The 19,441-nt window shown below is 44.8% G+C and overlaps 1 protein-coding gene across 2 annotated transcripts in view; it reads left to right on the forward strand.

Annotated features, from left to right (window-relative positions):
- Positions 1 to 18,489, forward strand: part of Kit (KIT proto-oncogene, receptor tyrosine kinase) — a 77,576-nt gene extending 59,087 nt beyond the window's left edge. The window contains exons 8-21 of one of the 2 annotated variants that reach the window (XM_057772229.1): positions 1,648 to 1,762; positions 3,314 to 3,507; positions 4,929 to 5,035; positions 5,128 to 5,254; positions 5,521 to 5,625; positions 5,721 to 5,831; positions 7,406 to 7,556; positions 9,467 to 9,558; positions 10,095 to 10,222; positions 11,431 to 11,553; positions 14,333 to 14,444; positions 14,556 to 14,655; positions 15,002 to 15,107; positions 16,159 to 18,489. In XM_057772229.1, the coding sequence (XP_057628212.1) occupies positions 1,648 to 1,762; positions 3,314 to 3,507; positions 4,929 to 5,035; positions 5,128 to 5,254; positions 5,521 to 5,625; positions 5,721 to 5,831; positions 7,406 to 7,556; positions 9,467 to 9,558; positions 10,095 to 10,222; positions 11,431 to 11,553; positions 14,333 to 14,444; positions 14,556 to 14,655; positions 15,002 to 15,107; positions 16,159 to 16,290 (1,703 nt within the window). In that variant the 3' untranslated portion in view covers positions 16,291 to 18,489. The remainder of the gene's footprint in view (positions 1 to 1,647; positions 1,763 to 3,313; positions 3,508 to 4,928; positions 5,036 to 5,127; positions 5,255 to 5,520; positions 5,626 to 5,720; positions 5,832 to 7,405; positions 7,557 to 9,466; positions 9,559 to 10,094; positions 10,223 to 11,430; positions 11,554 to 14,332; positions 14,445 to 14,555; positions 14,656 to 15,001; positions 15,108 to 16,158) is intronic. The other variant, XM_057772230.1, reaches the window with a different exon arrangement.
- The last annotated feature ends 952 nt before the right edge of the window (positions 18,490 to 19,441 follow it).

Consider the following 19,441-nt stretch of genomic DNA (forward strand, 5'->3'; position numbering starts at 1 on the left):
GTGACAGGTGGGTGTGTCATGCATGTGGACACCGATCCCTGCCAACCCTTCTTGCCTTCGAGGAGGTGGGATGCTGAGCGGTGACTCTCAGAGATGTCATTTATCACGGTTGCTTCCTTTGGGGGAAATGAAGTCCTTACGCTCTTGACCCATCAGTCTTTCTGTCTCTGATCTCGCGACTAGTTCATGTGTAATTGATGTTGAAATCCCTGTGCTTCAGCTTAAAACACACTGTTACGCTGTCCTAAAGAAACAATTTACAGAGCATTAAAGGGACATTGAAGGGTGTTAAATATTGTCCACTAAGTCTGTAGTCAACTTGCTTAATTGGGGAGCGTAGCATTCCAATAGAAAGCCAGATCCGTAATAATAAAAATAACAAATGCATCATTATATAGCTGTGAGTCATTCTTGGTTCTTTTTTAAAAAAACATATATTTACTTAGTTGTGTGTGTTTTGGGGCAGTGTGTGCCATGTGCCTCAGCATGCTTGTGAAAGAAAGAGTGTACGAATACCACCGTGTGCACATGGAGGTCAGAGGGCAGCTAGTGGCAGTCGGTTCTCTCCTTCCACCACGTGGGTCCCAGGAATCGAACCTACCTGCTGGGACATCTCAACATTCTTAGGTCTTTGCCACACTTAACTCATCACCCTGCAAGGTGGTCACCATGGTTCCCTTTCTATGAATGAAGAGTTAGGAGAGGGATGCAGAAGCTAAATCAGCTGGGGTTGTCCACTACACTCTGCCTTGCCGGTTCGTGTAGCCTGGGCTCATCTTCAGTGATACCGGTGACCGTCTACCTGCATACTATTGACTGTCTACTGCATTCGTCCTCAGAGGACTAGCATTGAGAATATCACCCTCAGAACCATGCGTAGAAGTTCATCTTTTCACTTGAGAAGTAATTTCAAGAACTTGAATTTGTTGAATATCAATTGATTATTGTAGCTACAGTAGTTACACAGGACTGTCAAATTAGAGTCTTCCTGCTGGTACAATTTATGTTTTTGCTGATTGTACTTGGGCTGTAGATATATGTGTGAACAAACCTCCGGGTTGGTTTCCTCTTCTATTTTCTGTCTGTGTTTCGTGTGAAATAAAGGTTTAGATGCTCGCACTACCCTTCACTCTCATGATTTAGCTTTACCGTAAGTATAGCAATCCCATTCTTTTATCAGCCCCACCTCTTGCACTTCTTAAAAGGAGAGTATAGCTTCTATTTTTCCACAACAACTCCTAATTTCATCCGATCCAGTGCCCAGAATTTGACATGAAGTCTCTGGGCAGGTAAAGTGGCTTGAACTCTTATTGACAAGGAGTCTAAGTTTAGGATGCTGACTGTCGACCTGAAGAAGCCAGTCAGGTTGGTCTTGGCAGCCTCTTGCTATAGAGTTCCTCAGGATCCCTGTGCCTTCAGGTGGACAGGCAGGGTCCTTGCAGGCCTGGACAACGTGCCCTCTGAACCCTGGACAACGTGCCCTCTGAACCCTCGCGCCACCTCTGGGTGTCTCCCAGCCCTGGTTTGGGAGAGCAGCAAGTCAGGTTCTTCAGCTGCCTCTGGAAGGACCGAGGGATGGGATAAGAAAGGACGGAGAAAGCCACCCGGGGTTGTTTAGCAGACTGACATATGGCTATTTCCCTACAGCAAAACCAGAAATCCGGACGTCTGACAGGCTCCCGAATGGCATGCTCCAGTGCGTGGCAGAGGGATTCCCAGAGCCCACAATAGATTGGTATTTTTGTTCGGGAACAGAGCAAAGGTGAGAGGATTATTTTTGGCACTGCTTAAAATTCAGAAGGGAAGGGCTATAATCCAGTTGCATTTCAAATGTGTTTTCAGGCTTACTATTTATTTATTTATTTTTTTTTTGGAATAAAAAGCTGCTCCTTGATTACTTCTTTTTCTCCTATATCTTTGTGGCTTTTTAAGAAGGGATAATGGCTATATTTTTCCTGGCCGACATTAATTTTGTTTGCTGAAAAATGATTACTGAATGCCTTCTCTATTTTGGTGGTTATCTTTTTTGGGTTTATCATGCAATTTCTAGCCTGCAGGTAGATAAAGCAATTTCCCTGGACAGAGTAATTAGATTTCCATTCTATACACAGGAGGTAATGTGTGTGGGAAATGTGGCTGCGGTTATCATGAAAAAAATTACCTCAGAAGTTAATTGCCAAGTAACCAAAAAGTAATGATCGCACAATTACAACATACATATGGCGTTTGTGAGCAATGGGTTTGAAAAAGTGTTTCTCCTTGATTAGGTGCCCAGCCCCCGAAACAAGGAACATCTGCCGTTGTGTGCCTTTCCCTCCCTGTCCACACTTAAGCCTTAAATTGTCCTCTCATATTACCTGAAGATGAAAAGGGGGTCAATGTGCCATTTTTACACATCAAGTACCGTGTTATACCCCAGCCTCAAAAGCTTAGTTTGGCGGTAGGAATTTTATTTTTCAAGGAAGACATTTTCTGACAATGCATCGGGATTGATTATGTTGGACTGTTGTTTTGATGTGGGTTTTAGCAGAATGTTTTGTTTGTGGGTGCATAAAAGCTCTGACCGTTGTGCCTTCCATGATGTGGGCTGAGTAGATTTCTTGTGCTCAGCAGAATGTTTACATGGAGGCGAGCCGTGTGCCAAACACTGGTCTAGTGTATACCATGCCTGGCTGCTCTGTGTGGGTGAATCTGAGTTCTGGTGGGTGGAGAAAGGGAGCAGACTGGCGTGTGCAGTGTTGAGAAGGCCACAGAAAAGAGGGCTTCGAGGACTGTCTCCTAAAAGATCCCTGCAGCCAGAGTGGTCATTTCACACATGGGATGCGCCTCCACCTCTGGACCTCAGGCTCCTCCCTCCTGCACTTTTTGAACCTTTCTTGTTTTCATTCTTGCTGATTTCCTCCTCTACCCTTTTTATCTCCAATCGTCATGCACCCTTTCCAGATTCATTTCTTTCTAAGAGTCTGTGGTGTGGCAGGATCTGGTGCCGGTGGCTGTTCGAATCCCTTTCTTTCAGCCCACCTTGAGACAGTATGCCACAGAAACCTAGCAGCGGAGAAGTGACGGAACCCGGCACTTGGTGTTAGGACACAGGTCCGTGTCCAATCTCTAGACCATCGCTCCCTCTTTCTGCTCTCCGACAGTACTCAGAGGACCTCCAGGGGTCAGTCTCCTTGGGCCATTCTGGACTGATGGTTGTAAAAGGGAGTTTTTATGGAGTCTGGGTTTCTAGTCGTGCAAGCCTGCCAGATGAAGGAGTCATGTGCTTTTGTCTAGCTTCCTGGTCTAAGCCCACACTGCCGTTCTCTTCTAGGTGTGCTGTTCCCATCCCAGCAGTGGATGTACAGATCCAGAACGTGTCTGTGTCACCATTTGGGAAACTGGTGGTCCAGAGTTCCATAGACTCCAACATCCTCCGTCACAATGGGACGGTGGAGTGTAAGGCCTACAACGATGTGGGCAAGAGTTCCGCCTTCTTTAACTTTGCATTTAAAGGTAACAACAAAGGTATATTTCCTTTTAATCCAATTTAAGGGGATATTTAGCTTCTGTGTACCATACCATGATCTTAACTCCATCTCATTATTGGCCATATCATTTCTGGTAATGCCTGCATCATACCACGCTGTCATCAAACTCTTCATTCCATGTTAGTCTGCTGATGATGTTTGTGGGTTTACCAATGTAATCTTGGCCATTTTGCTTTACCGGTTCTCTTTGTGCCTGTATGAGCTTCTCAACAAGTTATATGTGTGTGGTTGAGTAGGGGGACATTCCTGCCTTATGCAGATGCATAATTAGGACACGTTAAATCTTTTAAATGCACAGGATGTGATGGCACATGCTTTTAGGCCCAGCACTGGGGAGGCAGAGTCAGGTGGATCTCCGTGAGTTCAAGGCCAGCATGGTCTACAGAGACAGTTCCAGGACAGCCAGAATTACACAGAGAAACCCTGTCTCAAGAAACAGAAACAAACAAAATAATAAATAAGTTCAATTTAAAATTTTAGTTATTTAAGATGAGTTACATTTTGTTAAATATCTGTATCAAAATATTAAGTGTCCTTTATATGATCTTGTCAGCAAATGATTTTCCTCTCACTTCCGTGTGTGTTTGTACATGCTTGTCCATCTGCACTGTCAGAATCATACAGAACTCTGTGCAAGCTGTATATGTGGCCTTCTGTGAGCTACACTCCTTGTCCAGCCAGTTGTGCTTCCTGAGTGGCTAGCAGGCCCAATGACCCTTGAAGGCACTGCTGAGTAAGCACATGAGACAGGGAAACTGGGCTCTGGGTTTGTTTGTTTTGTTTTGTGCCCAGTTCCTGTGGTGGTTAACATTGGCCGTAGGGCTCATGCCAAAAGACTGTATGCCCTCAGCTTTTGGATATAAGGAGGGACAGAATCACAACACTGCTCTCTGTATTGTTACTTTTCCCAGGCAGAGCTATGAAAGGGTGCTTCAGAAATGCCTTTCTTCTCTGTAAAAGACGTTTATGTTCAGTGTAGATACATTCAGAAAACATAAGAGCACAGAAAGAAGAAAATGCAAACCACCTAGAAAGAAAACCCATGCAGACGTCACTTTTCATTGAAAGCAACGTAACATTATGCGTGTGCCACAGAAAGTTCATTTTCTTTGTAATCTGGTCCCCAACTCACATCTTTAAAGTTGCTCATGCGTCCAGTGAGGTGGGTGTGGCACGGTGCCAGCTCCATCCCTAGCACATAACGATAATATAATAGTGACAATGACGTATTAACATAAGAGAAGGAAAGAAAGAAGGAGGAGTGATGTCTTTGAGTACCGAGGGTAAGATGTGTCCCCTGCATGCGCCAGGAGAGCAGTGGTTCGGCTGGGGACAGGTGGTGGTAGCCAGGCTGTTGTCCTGCCCACAGCTCACCATCACAATTCTCTTCCCTTGCAGAGCAAATCCAGGCCCACACCCTGTTCACCCCGCTGCTGATTGGCTTTGTGATCACAGCTGGCATGATGGGCATCATCGTGATGGTCCTCGCCTACAAATACCTCCAGGTGACCATTGACTGTGTTCTCCTCCCCCGGATGCCGCAGGGACCGAGGCACTGATGGTTAACCGGTGACATGGCTTTCCCTTTCTCTTCCAGAAACCCATGTATGAAGTACAATGGAAGGTTGTCGAGGAGATAAATGGAAACAATTATGTTTACATAGACCCGACACAACTTCCTTACGATCACAAATGGGAGTTTCCCAGAAACAGGCTGAGTTTTGGTCAGTATGAAGCAGGGGCTTTCCACCCAGCCCTCTCTGTGTACACATAACAGTGTGTTTTTAAGGAACCTGCATAGCTTCCTTTGTCTTGTTTCACCTGAAACGAGAAGTGCTTTCTGTCAAACCGTACAGAAATTGGCTGGGTTGGCACAGGAACAGAACAGTGAAGTGTCTCAAACATACGCGCCCTCAGTTGGCCTTGTTGATTTTGGAACCTCCTAATTGTCCGTCGGGTCCTCCTGCTGACCTTGTCTTCCTCTCTAAAGGGAAGACGCTGGGTGCCGGTGCCTTCGGGAAGGTTGTGGAGGCCACTGCATATGGCTTAATTAAGTCGGATGCTGCCATGACGGTCGCCGTGAAGATGCTTAAACGTAAGTGACTACTGGGCCAGGGCGTCACCACCGCCGGTTTGCCTCAAGGATTTGTTTTTCTTTGTTTTGCTAAAATACAGTGTTTTCCATTTTAGCAAGTGCCCATTTAACCGAAAGGGAGGCCCTCATGTCAGAACTGAAGGTCCTGAGCTACCTGGGCAATCACATGAACATTGTGAATCTCCTTGGAGCATGCACTGTGGGAGGTACCTGCCGTTCTCTGTTGGGCGATCAAAATATGGTTTGGATAGTGCTTAATTATAAGTTGTTTGGGAGGGTTTTTTTGTCTTTAACCCAAGCGTTTTGTTCTGTTTTGATAGGTTTTATTTTCCTTTGCACTCCTAAAAATGAAGATTTCTTTAAAAAAAAAAATCATTTCTGTGTGTTGGGAGCCTTCGGGTTCCTGTCCTCTTGTTATTTTGAGATGTTGGCTATAGCTGTCATGCCGGGTTATAGAGCATTGGAGAGACACCCCACAACTGTTCTGCTGCCTCTCATTCCTCTCCCCCCGACAGTCTTATGAACTTTCTCTATCCCGCTCTCTGCAGATCAACATTTTAACTCCCACAAGTGTGGGAGAAGATACAGGATTTTTCTCTGGGTGGAGCTGTGCACACCCTCTTTTGCCCATTATACTTTGCATGCATGTGTTGAATTGTCATGCCCTTCCCCTTAAACGGGTATAGGGATATAGCTTTTGGTTGTATCATCCCAAGTGGGGGGTGCAGGTGGGGGAATAGCCAAGATATATACAACTTACTCTCAGTGATGCTTATATCAACATGGGCTCTTTGCTGGCTCGACTCACCCGGAAGGCTTTTCTGGTCTTAAAGCTTTATATATTGCTGGGTCATAATTAGTCACTCCGGAGTTAATGTTCATTTGCCTGCTATAACTGAAAGTAGCCCTGAGCCTCCCACTTCTCAAATGCACACCAAATAGAGCAAGCTTTTCACTTCTGATAAAACAAAAAACAAAAAACAAAAAAAAGAAGAAGAAAAAGCTTCCAATTTTAACCCCCTAGTCAATGTTCCTATCGAGAATGTCTTGACATTAGCAGAAGGCCTTTTGTTCTGAAGGAACAAGGTGTGTAGCGTGAGCTGTTGCTGTTTATCTGGAGCCACGGGACAGTAGACAGGTTTGAACCGTGTCTCAAGGCAGCCCCCGTAACTGATGCTTCATCACCCTGTGAATTGTTCACGAGGCAGTTTCTACCCACAGTAATTAGTGGCCTGTTAACTTTGGAGCTGCGCTTTTAAACATTCAGTGCACCAACTCTTTTCAGCCAGTGATGCTTCGAACCGGGTGGCTTCGGGTTCTTCGCCCACTTTCCAGTCGGGGCTTAGCTGCCTGTTCCATGTGGTTCTTCCCTACCAGGCTACAGCTCAGGTTCTTCGTTTTCATAATAACATTACAGCAAGGACACAGAAACCTGTCGTACACGGAACTGAATCAAAGGGTTCCCGCAGAGGAAGCTTGATCACAGTAGAGCCTTTGAAAGCAGTCCCTTGTGGCTGCGAAGCCAGCAGTCATGCCTGGCCCCTAACGTTCATGTCACTTAGACATCCAGGTAGAAAGGGGATTGCTTGTTTTATTTCACTCAGCACAATGCTGCTTTTTTGATAAGTGATGTTAATAGATAGAATTATGTTGGGACTAAGAAGGCTTAGCACTGAAGCTGAATGCTAATAGCCACGGTCACCCTTGGCTATTTCTACAGGAGGCTGGATTATCTAGAGTGTATCTTGCGTCTTCCTAACGTTTTATTATATCCTCATAGGGCCCACCCTGGTCATTACAGAATATTGTTGCTATGGTGATCTTTTGAATTTTTTGAGACGAAAACGTGATTCATTTATTTTCTCAAAGCAAGAAGATCAGGCAGAAGCGGCACTTTATAAGAACCTTCTGCATTCAAAGGAGACTTCCTGGTAAGGCTGATTTGCATAAATAGTCAGCCGTTTGACAGACAGTTCAAGGGGTCATAAGGGTTTGCAATCAAGGCTGATTCTTTCTTTTAAAAAAATGAACTGAGGTACTCTGAGGTGTGAAATCAGAATTATTAAATTATTTAAATGTGATTCGCTATTTCAGAAGTTCAGATAGTACCCTTGAAGATTCAAATTGAGATTGTTACTGATTTCTCTTAGTGCATGTTTCTGTTCTTCCCTGAGCCTTGCTTCTGTGGAACCGAATGTGTTTTCTACCTTTTCTTTTTACTGTGGCTCCATTTTCTGCTTCCATTTGTGTTCCTGAGCTTGGGTCTGCAGGCATCTTCATAGTGGGATTGTTTATAGGGAAGAGGGAAAGGCTGTCATTCAGTCAGGGTAAGTCTGGGGACTGAGCATATTTCCATATGTAGACTTCTTGTCATCACAGTGTTTTTGTGTCCCCACCACGCTGCTCATGTCATTGTTACAAAGTCATCGCTATTAAAGAACATTGTTTGACCTCTGGGCCTCTCTGAGATTGGCCTGAAGGATGAGGGTGCAAAGGATGGAGTATATGCAGCTTCAAGGAACTTGGAGCAAAGTTAGTTTGCTGTCCAGCATAGAAATAAGAATTATGAGCTAATGTAAGTTATAAGAATTAGTTAATAAGAAGCCTGGGCTAATGGGCCAATCAGTTTATAACTAAAAAAAGAAAAGAAAAGAAAGAAATCTCTGCCATGGCTCTTGTTTCCTCTTCTCAAATGTGGTTGAGTTCCACCATGGAAGAAGCCTTCCGAGATCTGCCCAGACTTGATGGAGCTCCTATCCACGCCCTAGACCGTGTATTTACACCATTGCAGTTGTGTGATGGGTCTTACTTACCTCTTCTCGTCTTTACTCTATGCCCTGAGTTCAAATCTTGGCACCAGAAACTAATGAAATTCCATAGGAATTGGACTCTGTTTTAGATGGCAGGCTTTTGTCTTCTGAAGTCTTAATTCTAGACTTTTAAGGAGACCTCAGTAAATGTGGAGGAACAATTACCTTGAAAGCTTTCTCCACTACTAATGCTTAAACTACCAAGGGGAGCTTTGTATTTTCATTTTAGTCCTGAAAGCTTGAGTCGTTTGGTGGGGTGGTGAAATGCCACAAAACCCACAGACTCTTCATAGAGAGGCAGGAACCACTTTGCATTGAGTCTAGAGCCTGGGCCCTGTGTGTGTGTGTATTTTCCACTTTCTGAAATAATGGCCTGAATTGTTCTGTCCTGTGTGATGTTCTCTGCGCTTTGGGATCCCATATGGATTTGGAGCCACCAGCACGCTCTGAAGGAGGTTGTTGTCATGGTGTTTCTATGCTAATCAGAGGCAGGAAGTACTAGAAATCTTGAAGAGTCTCCAGCCAAATGTTGCAGATTCAAGAGGTCCAGATGGTCTAGAAAATCATCCAAATTATTGGTGTTTATCTGAACCAAACTTGGTTTTTCAAAACCTTCTTCCCTCAGTCTCTGTGTGCTTAACCATCTCCCCGTGCACATGTCTTGGAAGTGCCTTGGTAGTTTCCGGCTTGTTTGAGTTGGGGCTCATTCAGAGACCAGAGTGGTGTGAGGTAACAGGTTTGGGCTCCTTTTCCCCATTATATCACTGTAGCTGGAGATGGGACTCCTCTAACCTAATCCCCACAAAAAAAGACATTCCTGGGGACTGGACCTGAGCAGTAAATGGTAGACACTCATCTCTCACAGAACCGTTTCAAAACTCTTCATTCAATGGTGGCATTACCTATCTTGACATAAAATCAGTCTGCTGTATGGCGTAGCAGCTGAGAGCGGTAGCCAGACCTGTCCTTCTCAGGGCTGTGTGCACTTTCCAATTCTGTTTCCTTCTGACTTCGGTGTTTTCTCTCTCCAGCAATGACAGTACCAATGAGTACATGGACATGAAACCTGGAGTCTCCTATGTTGTACCAACCAAGACAGACAAACGGAGATCCGCAAGAATAGGTACGTCCCTGCCAAGCGGAAAAGCAACCCGGCACTGTGGTTTTTTGATCACTGGGACTGTGATCGAACTGTGTTCTTTATTTTTCATCTTGTCTCAGGCAGATGGGCTGGGGATCAGGTGCTGAGTTTGTAGAAATGCGGGACGAAGATTTTGCCTCTTTCCCACTAACAGGAGTGGCCGTGTCGTTCCCAGGAGGAACCTGCCGTGGCCAAGCAACTGGCCTGTGGTCGTTGGGGCTCACAAGTAGATGAGTCAGACGAAAGCAGGTTTTTGTATCTAACATCTTACCATTGTAGACATGAGATTTTGAAAGTGGACCCGCCATTGCCCTAAGGACTCTGAAACCCTCTCGGGGGTTACTGGCTAGCTCTCTTGGCTTTGTGAGTCAGTGTCCACCTTTCCTCCCCCCTGAGGAGGTGGTTGGCCCAAGAGTTCACTCTGTTCATTCGTTGCTAGCCTCTGGTACTGCGACTGCTTCTGTGCTCCTCTTACCTCTGAGGTTTCTATTGCTAAGAAACCCCTGTCTTCCTAATAGACTCCTATATAGAAAGAGACGTGACTCCCGCCATCATGGAAGACGATGAGCTGGCTCTGGACCTGGAAGATTTGCTGAGTTTCTCCTACCAGGTGGCCAAGGGCATGGCGTTCCTCGCCTCCAAGAATGTGAGTGGCGGTGACTCTTGCAAGAGGCACAGAGTCTTTTTTTTTTTTTTTTTAAAAGCATTTCATCATAGTCCTAGTTAGAATGCAGAGTGTCATTTTGAAGTGTGGTAACCAAAAGCAGAGGAAATTTCATTTCTTCACGTTCCAATTGCTGTCTCTTTGGAATTCCTGCTTTAATTTCTGAGCTCGAAAGTGCAGACCTGTCTAAATGAGCTTCCACAAGTATTCTTTCCTATGCAGTGAATTCATTTAAAACTTTGGCTTTAAGATGTGGGATACGCGTCTAGAAAATAGAAGGATAACGGTTTTATCATCAAAGGCGGGAGTCAGGAGCGTGCCTCATTGTTACTATGGCATATAGCTGGGCTCCTGCAGGGTGAGCCCTGTGGATTGTATGTGCGGAGTGTTAGGCAGTAAGAGATGAGAGAAAGAAATGAACAATTAAGAAAGGGATGACCGGGGATGTGGGGTGGCGGGGAGAGAAGGATGGATTCTAGAAGGGACAGAAGTGTTCCTCGGGAGAAAGGAATCACCCCAGAGTACAGTCACAGCCACTACTCTAGTAAGATATTTCTTTCTTTTTCTTTCTGGTTTTTTTTTTTTTTTTTTTTTTTTTTGAGACAGGGTTTCTCTGTAGCTTTGGTGCCTGTCCTGGAACTAGCTCTTGTAGACCAGGCTGGCCTCGAACTCCCAGAGATCCACCTGCCTTTGCCTCCCGAGTGCTGGGATTAAAGGCATGTGCCATCACCGCCCAGCTCTAGTGATATTTCCAGGCAGCTTCCACACTAAGAGACGGGCTAAAATGAAGCTTCCTTCCTTGTGTCCTTAGGAGAGATCAAGTTGAAGCTGTCAGATGTTTTTTTAGGAGAAGACATTCAGAGATGCATACAAAACAAACTTTCAGTTTAGCAAAGCAATTTGACTATTTATAATACATTTTCCTATGAATGAAAGCCGTCGAAGGGGAGAAAGACATTTATCGGGACTGAGTTGGAAAGCAATTACAGCAATTAGAGTCCTGATCGTGTGAAACACAAAATGTGAATATTATTTTCTGCATAGTTTTTATTTTTGGGCTACTAAATACTTCTTTAAAACAAAAGTGTTTTTTTTTTAAAAAAAAATGTAAGCAGCATTGTAGTATTAAAAATAGTCTTCTCTTTGAGCGCTGAGATGAATGGCCGTCGCTTTCTCTTCTGCCCCAACAGTGTATTCACAGAGACCTGGCGGCCAGGAACATCCTCCTCACTCATGGTCGGATCACAAAGATTTGTGATTTTGGTCTTGCCAGAGACATCAGGAATGATTCGAATTATGTGGTCAAAGGAAACGTGAGTGCCTCTCTTTCCAACTGATCTACACAGAGCGTTTTGGAAAACTGCTTTCTATTATTGTTGTAATCCAATCCCTACCTTGTAATGCCAAGTATTTTAGCAAAATTTGCACGGAATGCTGAACGCTCCTACTACTAACGTTTGATAATAGAATTCTGAGTTATAATTGTATAATTAGAGGGCATATGAAGGAAAGAGAAATAGCCTTAATTTTCATTATTGCCTGAGAATAGCAATGAATTTGGTTTTGCTCAACTGTAACAAATGTAGACCTGAAGGTCACAGTAGGCAGGTTTTTTTTTTTTTTTTTTTTTTTTTTGAGGTTGAAATGCTCTGTGAAATGACTACAGTCTAAGGTGGTGTCAGAGTTAGCTGTATGGAATGCTGGGTCTCGTAGTCAATATGGCATTGGCTGTTACGTAGACTCATAAATAACGGTTGGTTTGTGGAACATAGCAAATTTTCCCAAGTGCTGTATTTTACCACCAGCCTTTTCTGTAACCTCAAGACAAACCCGTGCCTTAGAAAACATTGTCTTCCCATTTTTATAGCGGGAGAAACTAAGGTGCAGTATATTTCAGTGATTTATATCTGAGCTAGCATAGTCAGTCGGGGCCATGGGTATGGAAGGCCATAACCTCTTAGATATATATTCTTAGGTACCCGTTTTTCCCAGGCCCATTTGAACAGTCCATATTTATTCCTGGAGGTCAATTTTTGTGTCTGTCATGATGATGCATGCAATGCCTTCTCTTTCGCCGTGGCTCCTCTGTTGGAAGGCTGTGCACAGCTTGGTTTTGTAAAGGTATTGCTGGCTTTATATCCTGGCTCAGTCAGACGGTTCTGAAAAGGCTCCGTCAAGGTTAGATTTTTTTTTTCCCCAGGAGATTTGATGAAACCAACTTCTTCCCATCCTGGTTTAATACATAAAGGAAGATGGAAAATGCTTTACTATTCCAGCCGCTAAGTGAATATATATGTATTCATCTTATATATTCATCTGTATATATGTATAACATTATACACAGCATAATTTATATTGATATATATCAGTGGAGCAAGATAGAGGAAATGAATTGTCTAGTTCAGCCTGGCTGAGTTCGGCTCTGGTCCCATTCAGCGGGTGTGTAACTGACGAGAGATAGTTACTCTGTATTCATAGGAGTTAATCATACTTGGCAGAGTTCTCAGAACACAGCCAGGCCCATTCTTCTACTGTGTGGTTTGGAAATTCAAGCTACCAGGATAGAGCTTGTGCCCCAGCATCTCCCTCGCTAATTCTGCAGTTAACAGGTCAAGTCAGCTGAACTAAGCCATTATTTCAGAGAGTTTAAAGCAAGGAGATATACATGACACGGTACTGCATAGACATTCAAGTGTAGTCACTGTAAAGTCCCTTTGTTCTCTGAAAATTCTCTCAGTTCTTGTGAATTCTTAATTCACAAGATTTTTCCACCCTGGGCTCTGAGTCCAGGGTAGCCTGTGGGCCCCTTGTCAGGGTACCATTTCAAATGAATGGACCACTTAGATTCGCTTAGAAGTCAGTGTTTTTAGATGCCCAGCCCTCTTGAATTCAAGACACAAATCGATTTTAGGTATAAAATCTGGGGATGCATAGTAGATGGTTTTATAGTTTGTATGTGTATCATTCCCTGCCCCACCCCCACACTAAAATAACCTAACCCAAGAAGAGGCTCTCTTCCCAGCGTGCAGTCCTCAACAGACTTAGAGGATTGATTTAGCTTCATGTGGCAGATTAGTATACTGAAATCCTGATAGACAGACTCTAAGAGGCATAGTCACGGTGAGTTCAGTTTACCAAGTAAAAGGGTCCTGAATGTCTGCCAGTGTTAGCACCAATTCTGCCGCCTCCCCACCTCGGAGCAGCCACCGCCCTCATCAGCCTGTGTTAGTCCAGGTGGATGGGAGTGAGCAGGACCCTGCTGGGCATTTTACCTGCATTACCTCATTTACCATCCCACGAAACAACTCCTTGTGTTTGAAATCTTATTTTTGTTTTGCAAGATGATTCTGAGGCTGGCTTATCTGTATTCCGGTAACTTCTCCAGTGGGCTAGGGAGGGTTAGTACGGATTGCAGGTGTCAGAAGTTCAAGAGTAAATGAAAGGAATCGTTCGAGGCCAAGGTTGGCAGAGACATTTCACAACCGGAAAACTCAGCACCAAATCCTCCTGCCTTTCTGGGGTTTGTCCTTTCTGTGCATAGCCCTCCTCGACCTGGTCAAAGATGACCAGAGATACAGCTAGCAATCTTGTCTATGAGGCAGATACATGAAGGGGTGGCACAGGAAAGAGGATTCGGGTGCATAAACTACAGTATTTTAAGGTGTTTTTTGTTTGTTATGTTTTCTCATGCCACTGCATAAAACTTGAATCTTAGCAGCTAAAACAAAGTGGTCTGGCTATAGCTAGCTGCAGAGGAGGCTGGGAAATGTAGTTCTAGTTGGGAGAGACCATATATTTTGTTGGCAGAGAGGAAGAGTGAAACACTAAGGCTCTTCATTGTTTGAGGCCATTATTGGAAGGGAGGTTAGGACCCGGGAACGTGAATGTGTATGTTCTTCGTTTACTATACTGACTCAACACCCCCATTTTTGAAAGGGAGCTATTGGAACCACGAGTTGAAAGTTGGAAGTGGCTGGAGGTCAGGAAGGTTCGAGGTCTTGTTAGGTGGTACAGATCAGAGCCAGGACAGCTTTCCGTTTTATCACTTGAGCCTCTTCATTCACTGGCTGAATCATCTGTGTTTCCTTCTAGGCCCGACTGCCCGTGAAGTGGATGGCCCCGGAGAGCATCTTCAACTGTGTGTACACATTTGAAAGTGACGTCTGGTCCTATGGCATTTTCCTGTGGGAGCTGTTCTCGTTAGGTAAAATGTTCCTTGCCAGAGACTACCTCGTTGCCCAACGGTTTCTAGAGGTTTCCTTTACATCCTCCTCACTCATGAGTAACACTGGTTTGCCCCCTCTCTGTGCTGCAGGAAGCAGCCCCTATCCAGGGATGCCAGTCGATTCGAAGTTTTACAAGATGATCAAGGAAGGCTTCCGGATGCTGAGTCCGGAGCACGCGCCAGCAGAAATGTGAGGACCCCTCAGGCTTTTCCTTCAGACGCTTTCCTTTTCAAAGGCATAAACCCCAGATGTTGACAGTTTTTGCTAGCGCGGTTTGAAATGTCACTGGGTTCCTTTGGTGGCCACCCCTGCTCAAATGTCACGGCTGTTGTTCTTTTCATAGTCTCTTGTCACCGATAGTACAGAAACTTTTGACAGTATCTCACGCATACAGGGTTTTATTCTGACTATCTGTCACTTCACACGTCCTGGTGCGTAGCCCAGATTTGTTACTGAGGTTGTCCTGTGGTGAGCAGCAGACAGCGGGTTAAGGGCGTGGGGGAGTGATAGACATTGCCCCCCCCCCGTTTTGCAGATATGACGTAATGAAGACTTGCTGGGACGCTGATCCCCTAAAAAGGCCGACGTTCAAGCAGGTCGTGCAGCTGATCGAGAAGCAGATCTCAGAGAGCACCAAGCATGTGAGTAACCGCCGGGCCCAGAACCCTCTTCCTCCCTGTTCCAGGGTCGTGTTCCCCAGGCTTCCAGGACAAGGCCCGATCTCCCCCAACTCCCTGGCTTGGATTAGAAACGGGCCTTCTTCAGAGGGTGGACATAAAACAATGGAAGCCGTTCTTTCTGCTCACACCCTCCCCAACTTCCACTTGCCTTCTAATCCAGGGAGATGTGAGCTGGGGGAGGGGAGCCTTGTGTTCAGACCTGTGGAATTAGATGTTATCATAAGGCCAGGCCATGCTTCCTCTCTGTCCTGGAATGCCGATCATGGGACTGTCTGGTCTCCTCACATGGCAGGACCATTTCTCCTGGATGGGCTGGGGTGAACTAGAATGGAAGAAGGCAGCTGTAACCACAGTAAAGCGAGCTTTAGACAGTGAGAACCAGCTAGTCGCAATGCGTGTGATGCCAAAGCCGTATAGAAGGGTTGTTTGAAGTTAGGACCATGCTCCTAGGGATTCAAGGAGTGTGGGATGAAATAAATCCATTGTTTCCTATTTGGCTTTTATGGAAGAATTAGCCGTCTTTAGTGGGGCTAGACTTCTGTTTTAGCTGTTTCCCCTCTCCCCCAAGCCATCGCCAGGGAACTATCTTTTCTAATAGCGCACCACTGATCCTTTCCGGTTAATGCTTGCTCTGTGGGGCATCAAAGCAGATTTCAAACGAAACATCCATCTCCACCCAAGTGCTTTGATTCCTGAGGAGTGACTCTGGAAGAGTCCTGCAAATTACCCCAGCAGCTGGCTCTAGGGATCCGTAAGCCCTCTTCATCGGCTGGCCAGTGCTTGCTTTCAGATGAATCCCAGGAGGAGAGAAGCGCTCCACACATTGTACATTTAGCACCTAGTGTAAAATTATTTCCGCGTTGGGGGAGGGACTGAGATGTAAACCCGATTTGGGTTTCTGCCACTGCTTCCTGCCAAACCCTTGTCTTCCGCATTTTGCAGCCACGAGTGCCCCTGCCTGTTGGGTTTTTAGAGGTGGTGCTGTGTTTGACTGTGGCGTCTTTCTCTACAGATTTACTCCAACTTAGCAAACTGCAATCCCAACCCAGAGAACCCCGTGGTGGTGGACCATTCTGTGCGGGTGAATTCTGTCGGCAGCAGCGCGTCTTCCACCCAGCCTTTGCTTGTGCACGAAGACGCCTGAGCAGAAATCATGGCCACCAGGCTTCCCTGCTGTTTCCCTCCCTGTTCTTTTGGCTCCCATGATGGTTGTTTTGTTTTCCTTTGACTTGTATCCTACTTCAGGGTAGCTGGTCCCCCATCCCCACCCCACTGTGATCCTGTCTTTATGAGCACACTTTAGTGGCTGATGACCTTTCTGTGTTGCCATCAGCCACCGTCCCACAGCGAAGGTCCGAACTGTATGTATATATTTTCCTAATAGCAAAGTAGCTCCTACTGTAAACAGAACTCCTGCTTTAGAGGAGGGAGGGTGGGGTGAAACTAGGTGCCCAGAGTTCTTTGCAATGCTCCTCTGAGTCTGTCTGACAAGTATGGCCAGTAGTTCATTTGAAGAATAGAAGTAGTCCCATTTGGCCTAGCGAGCCCTCCAAGATGATGGGGAAGACGGAGGAAGACTAGAAAGTGAAACCCAAGCCTTTTGTGTGGAAAGTAGACCATTATCAGAACAGAGGACACGCGAAAACATCTGGGCTTAAGAAATCTAGTAGTTCATGCTGAGAAGGAGACCTAGGCTGTGAAAGAAAGTGCCCCGGAAGCACGAACAAAGATTCTTTGCTGTGGGCTGCTGCACAGGCTTTTGTACAACTGACCTGGTTTTTAAATAGAGTTTGCTGTTAGGGAGTAGAATGGAGACAAGGCCTCCCTAGCCAGCATTTGTATATACTCATCTATACGTTGTATGTATGTCCATACATTGGAGGGGGGAACCCCACGAGCTTTAGTTTCTGTGTACAACCCTGGCATAGGCCTGCTGTGTGTAAGAATAGAATAAGAGCCATACAGATTTAAAGGAAACAGTTAATGCCTTTTTTTTTTTTGAAAGGAAAAATGTTAACTGCTAAGCACAATTTTTATAAAACCTCTTAGCCAATGTACTTGCTCTGTAGATTGCCGAGAACAAGCCTCCCAGCTTCAGAGGGGCATTGCAGCCAAGGGAACGGACGCCCTTCTGAAAAGATTACCATTTTACCCCGAGATTCCCACAGGAGTGAGAAAACAGTGCGGTCCTGGTTTGGATTCTCACATAGCAGGAAGCGAAAGTTAGATTCCGCCTTTTTTATAGGCACATCCTGGACATCGGGCCAGTATCTATATAAGTGTGTGTGTGTGTGTAATGTGTGTGTGTGTGTGTAAGTGTATAAATGGCGTGTGGGTGAGATATCTTGGGGACCTTGTTGCCCTGAATCCTGGAGGTCCTCCAGTACCCCAAGAAGTAACAGCTTTTTTTTTTTTTCACCTCTCCTGTCTCTCTCCTGTTTCCCTGCGTATCGCCCACCGGCCAGAAGAGATTACCCAAAGCCACCAGCGGCTTAGCAGAGTGGAGTGCTTAAGGATCTATTTATTTGAAATCCACCTGCGCTTATGACACTCTTATCTATACTCAACATACTGTACCCATCCCTTAGACCTTATAGAATGCCATCATTCCAGGAAAGCGTAAACTGGAAGCCTGGATGTTACCATGTAGTTACAACCCCCGCCCCCACCCCCCATCATCACTGTCCAGTATAAGCGATAAGTGTGTCCCTGGCAAGATTCCCGTGTTGTCTTGCAGGGTTCAGATATGTTGCCTTCATGGTTTCCCCCCAACTCTCGACCCCTTAGACTGCATTTAGAACCATGTGGCCATGCAGCTGGAAGTGACCGCTTGCACCGGTGTTCTACACTCTTGCACCTTTCCAAAGTTAACTGGTGTGGCCGTTGTATTGTCACCGACGAGGCTGTCACTGTTTGTCATACTGTGTCCGAAACATTCCTTTGCATTCCTATCGACTTCGGTTATAATAAGGAAAGTAGCTGTTAAATATGGATGTCTAGGTACTTCAGGGGCGCACCATTGAGAATTTGTCTTGGATATTCTTGAAAGTTTATATTTTTATAATTTTTTTTTTACATCGAATGTCAGATGTTTCTTTCAGTTGCTTGATGTTTGGAATTATTTTGTGGCTTTTTTTGTAAATATTGAAATGTAGCAATAATGTCTTTTGAATATTCCCAAGCCCCATGAGTCCCTGAAAATATTTTTTATATATACAGTAACTTTATGTGTAAATATATAAGCTGTGCAAGTTTGAACATGTTATGGTTCATGTGTGTGTTTTTTTCTGATATGTTGTCCAATTGTTGACAGTTCTGAAGAATTCTAATAAAAATGTAAATATATAAATCAAATAAAGTTTTTCTGTTTTTTAAAGTACATCCACCCAGGCAGAAAGTTTTGTACACCATTTGCATAACACACATGTAGGATTTTTCATCACACTTGGATTTGTATATGGGAAAATCCAGTAGACTTTTATTAGTAATTTTAGTGTGTGCTGTTTTCTTCCCTTAGAACCCAGGGTCTCTATTTAACTTGAGAAATGTAGAAAACATTTGGAAAGTTTTCCGCATAGCTATGATTAACATTAGGTTGATTCATGGGGAGTAACTATTTGTTGGCAAAATAACAGTAAATAACAGCAATTTCATGTGGTCCAAGCTAATTCACGCAGCATGTTTTCTCCTAAAACAGATGGACTAAAAGTTAGCTTCAGTAGTAGTGTGTAAGGTTATATCAGAGATCTGAAGAAAGCAGTTTGTGTGTTTGTCGGGTTTGAGGTAAGGTGACCTCATAAAAAGAGGTCAATGCTCTTGGCCTCTAATGACGGACGGAGGGAGTTCAGCATCCTCACTTGGATCAAGGAGGCTTTCTGTGGCAGGATCCTCCTGTGATGTACCAGCAAACACCAACCAGAGGACCGGAACCAACTGAGACAAAGCTCTTTCCTGTACCATACAGCCTATTAGGAATGGGTTAAGGGGAGGTGGGGGTCAAAGCTCTCTCAGTAAAGGCATGTGTTGTACCTGCGTTCCATCCCCAGAATTCATTTTTAAAAAGGAAAAGAAAAGTCTTGATGTGCTAGCACACACTTAAAAATCTGATACACACTTATAATCTCTGATGGAGAGGTGGAGAAGGGGATATGGGGCTCCTAACCAGTAAGAGAAATTATCTCGAAAAAAATCTTAAAAAACCAGAAACAGTACTTAATGAATGAAATCTGAGGTTGTCCTCTGGCCTCCACATACATGTACCTACATACTCAACACACATGAACCTACATACACAA

This window comes from Chionomys nivalis, chromosome 6, assembly GCF_950005125.1.
Source record: "Chionomys nivalis chromosome 6, mChiNiv1.1, whole genome shotgun sequence".
Taxonomy (NCBI): Eukaryota; Metazoa; Chordata; class Mammalia; order Rodentia; family Cricetidae; genus Chionomys; species Chionomys nivalis.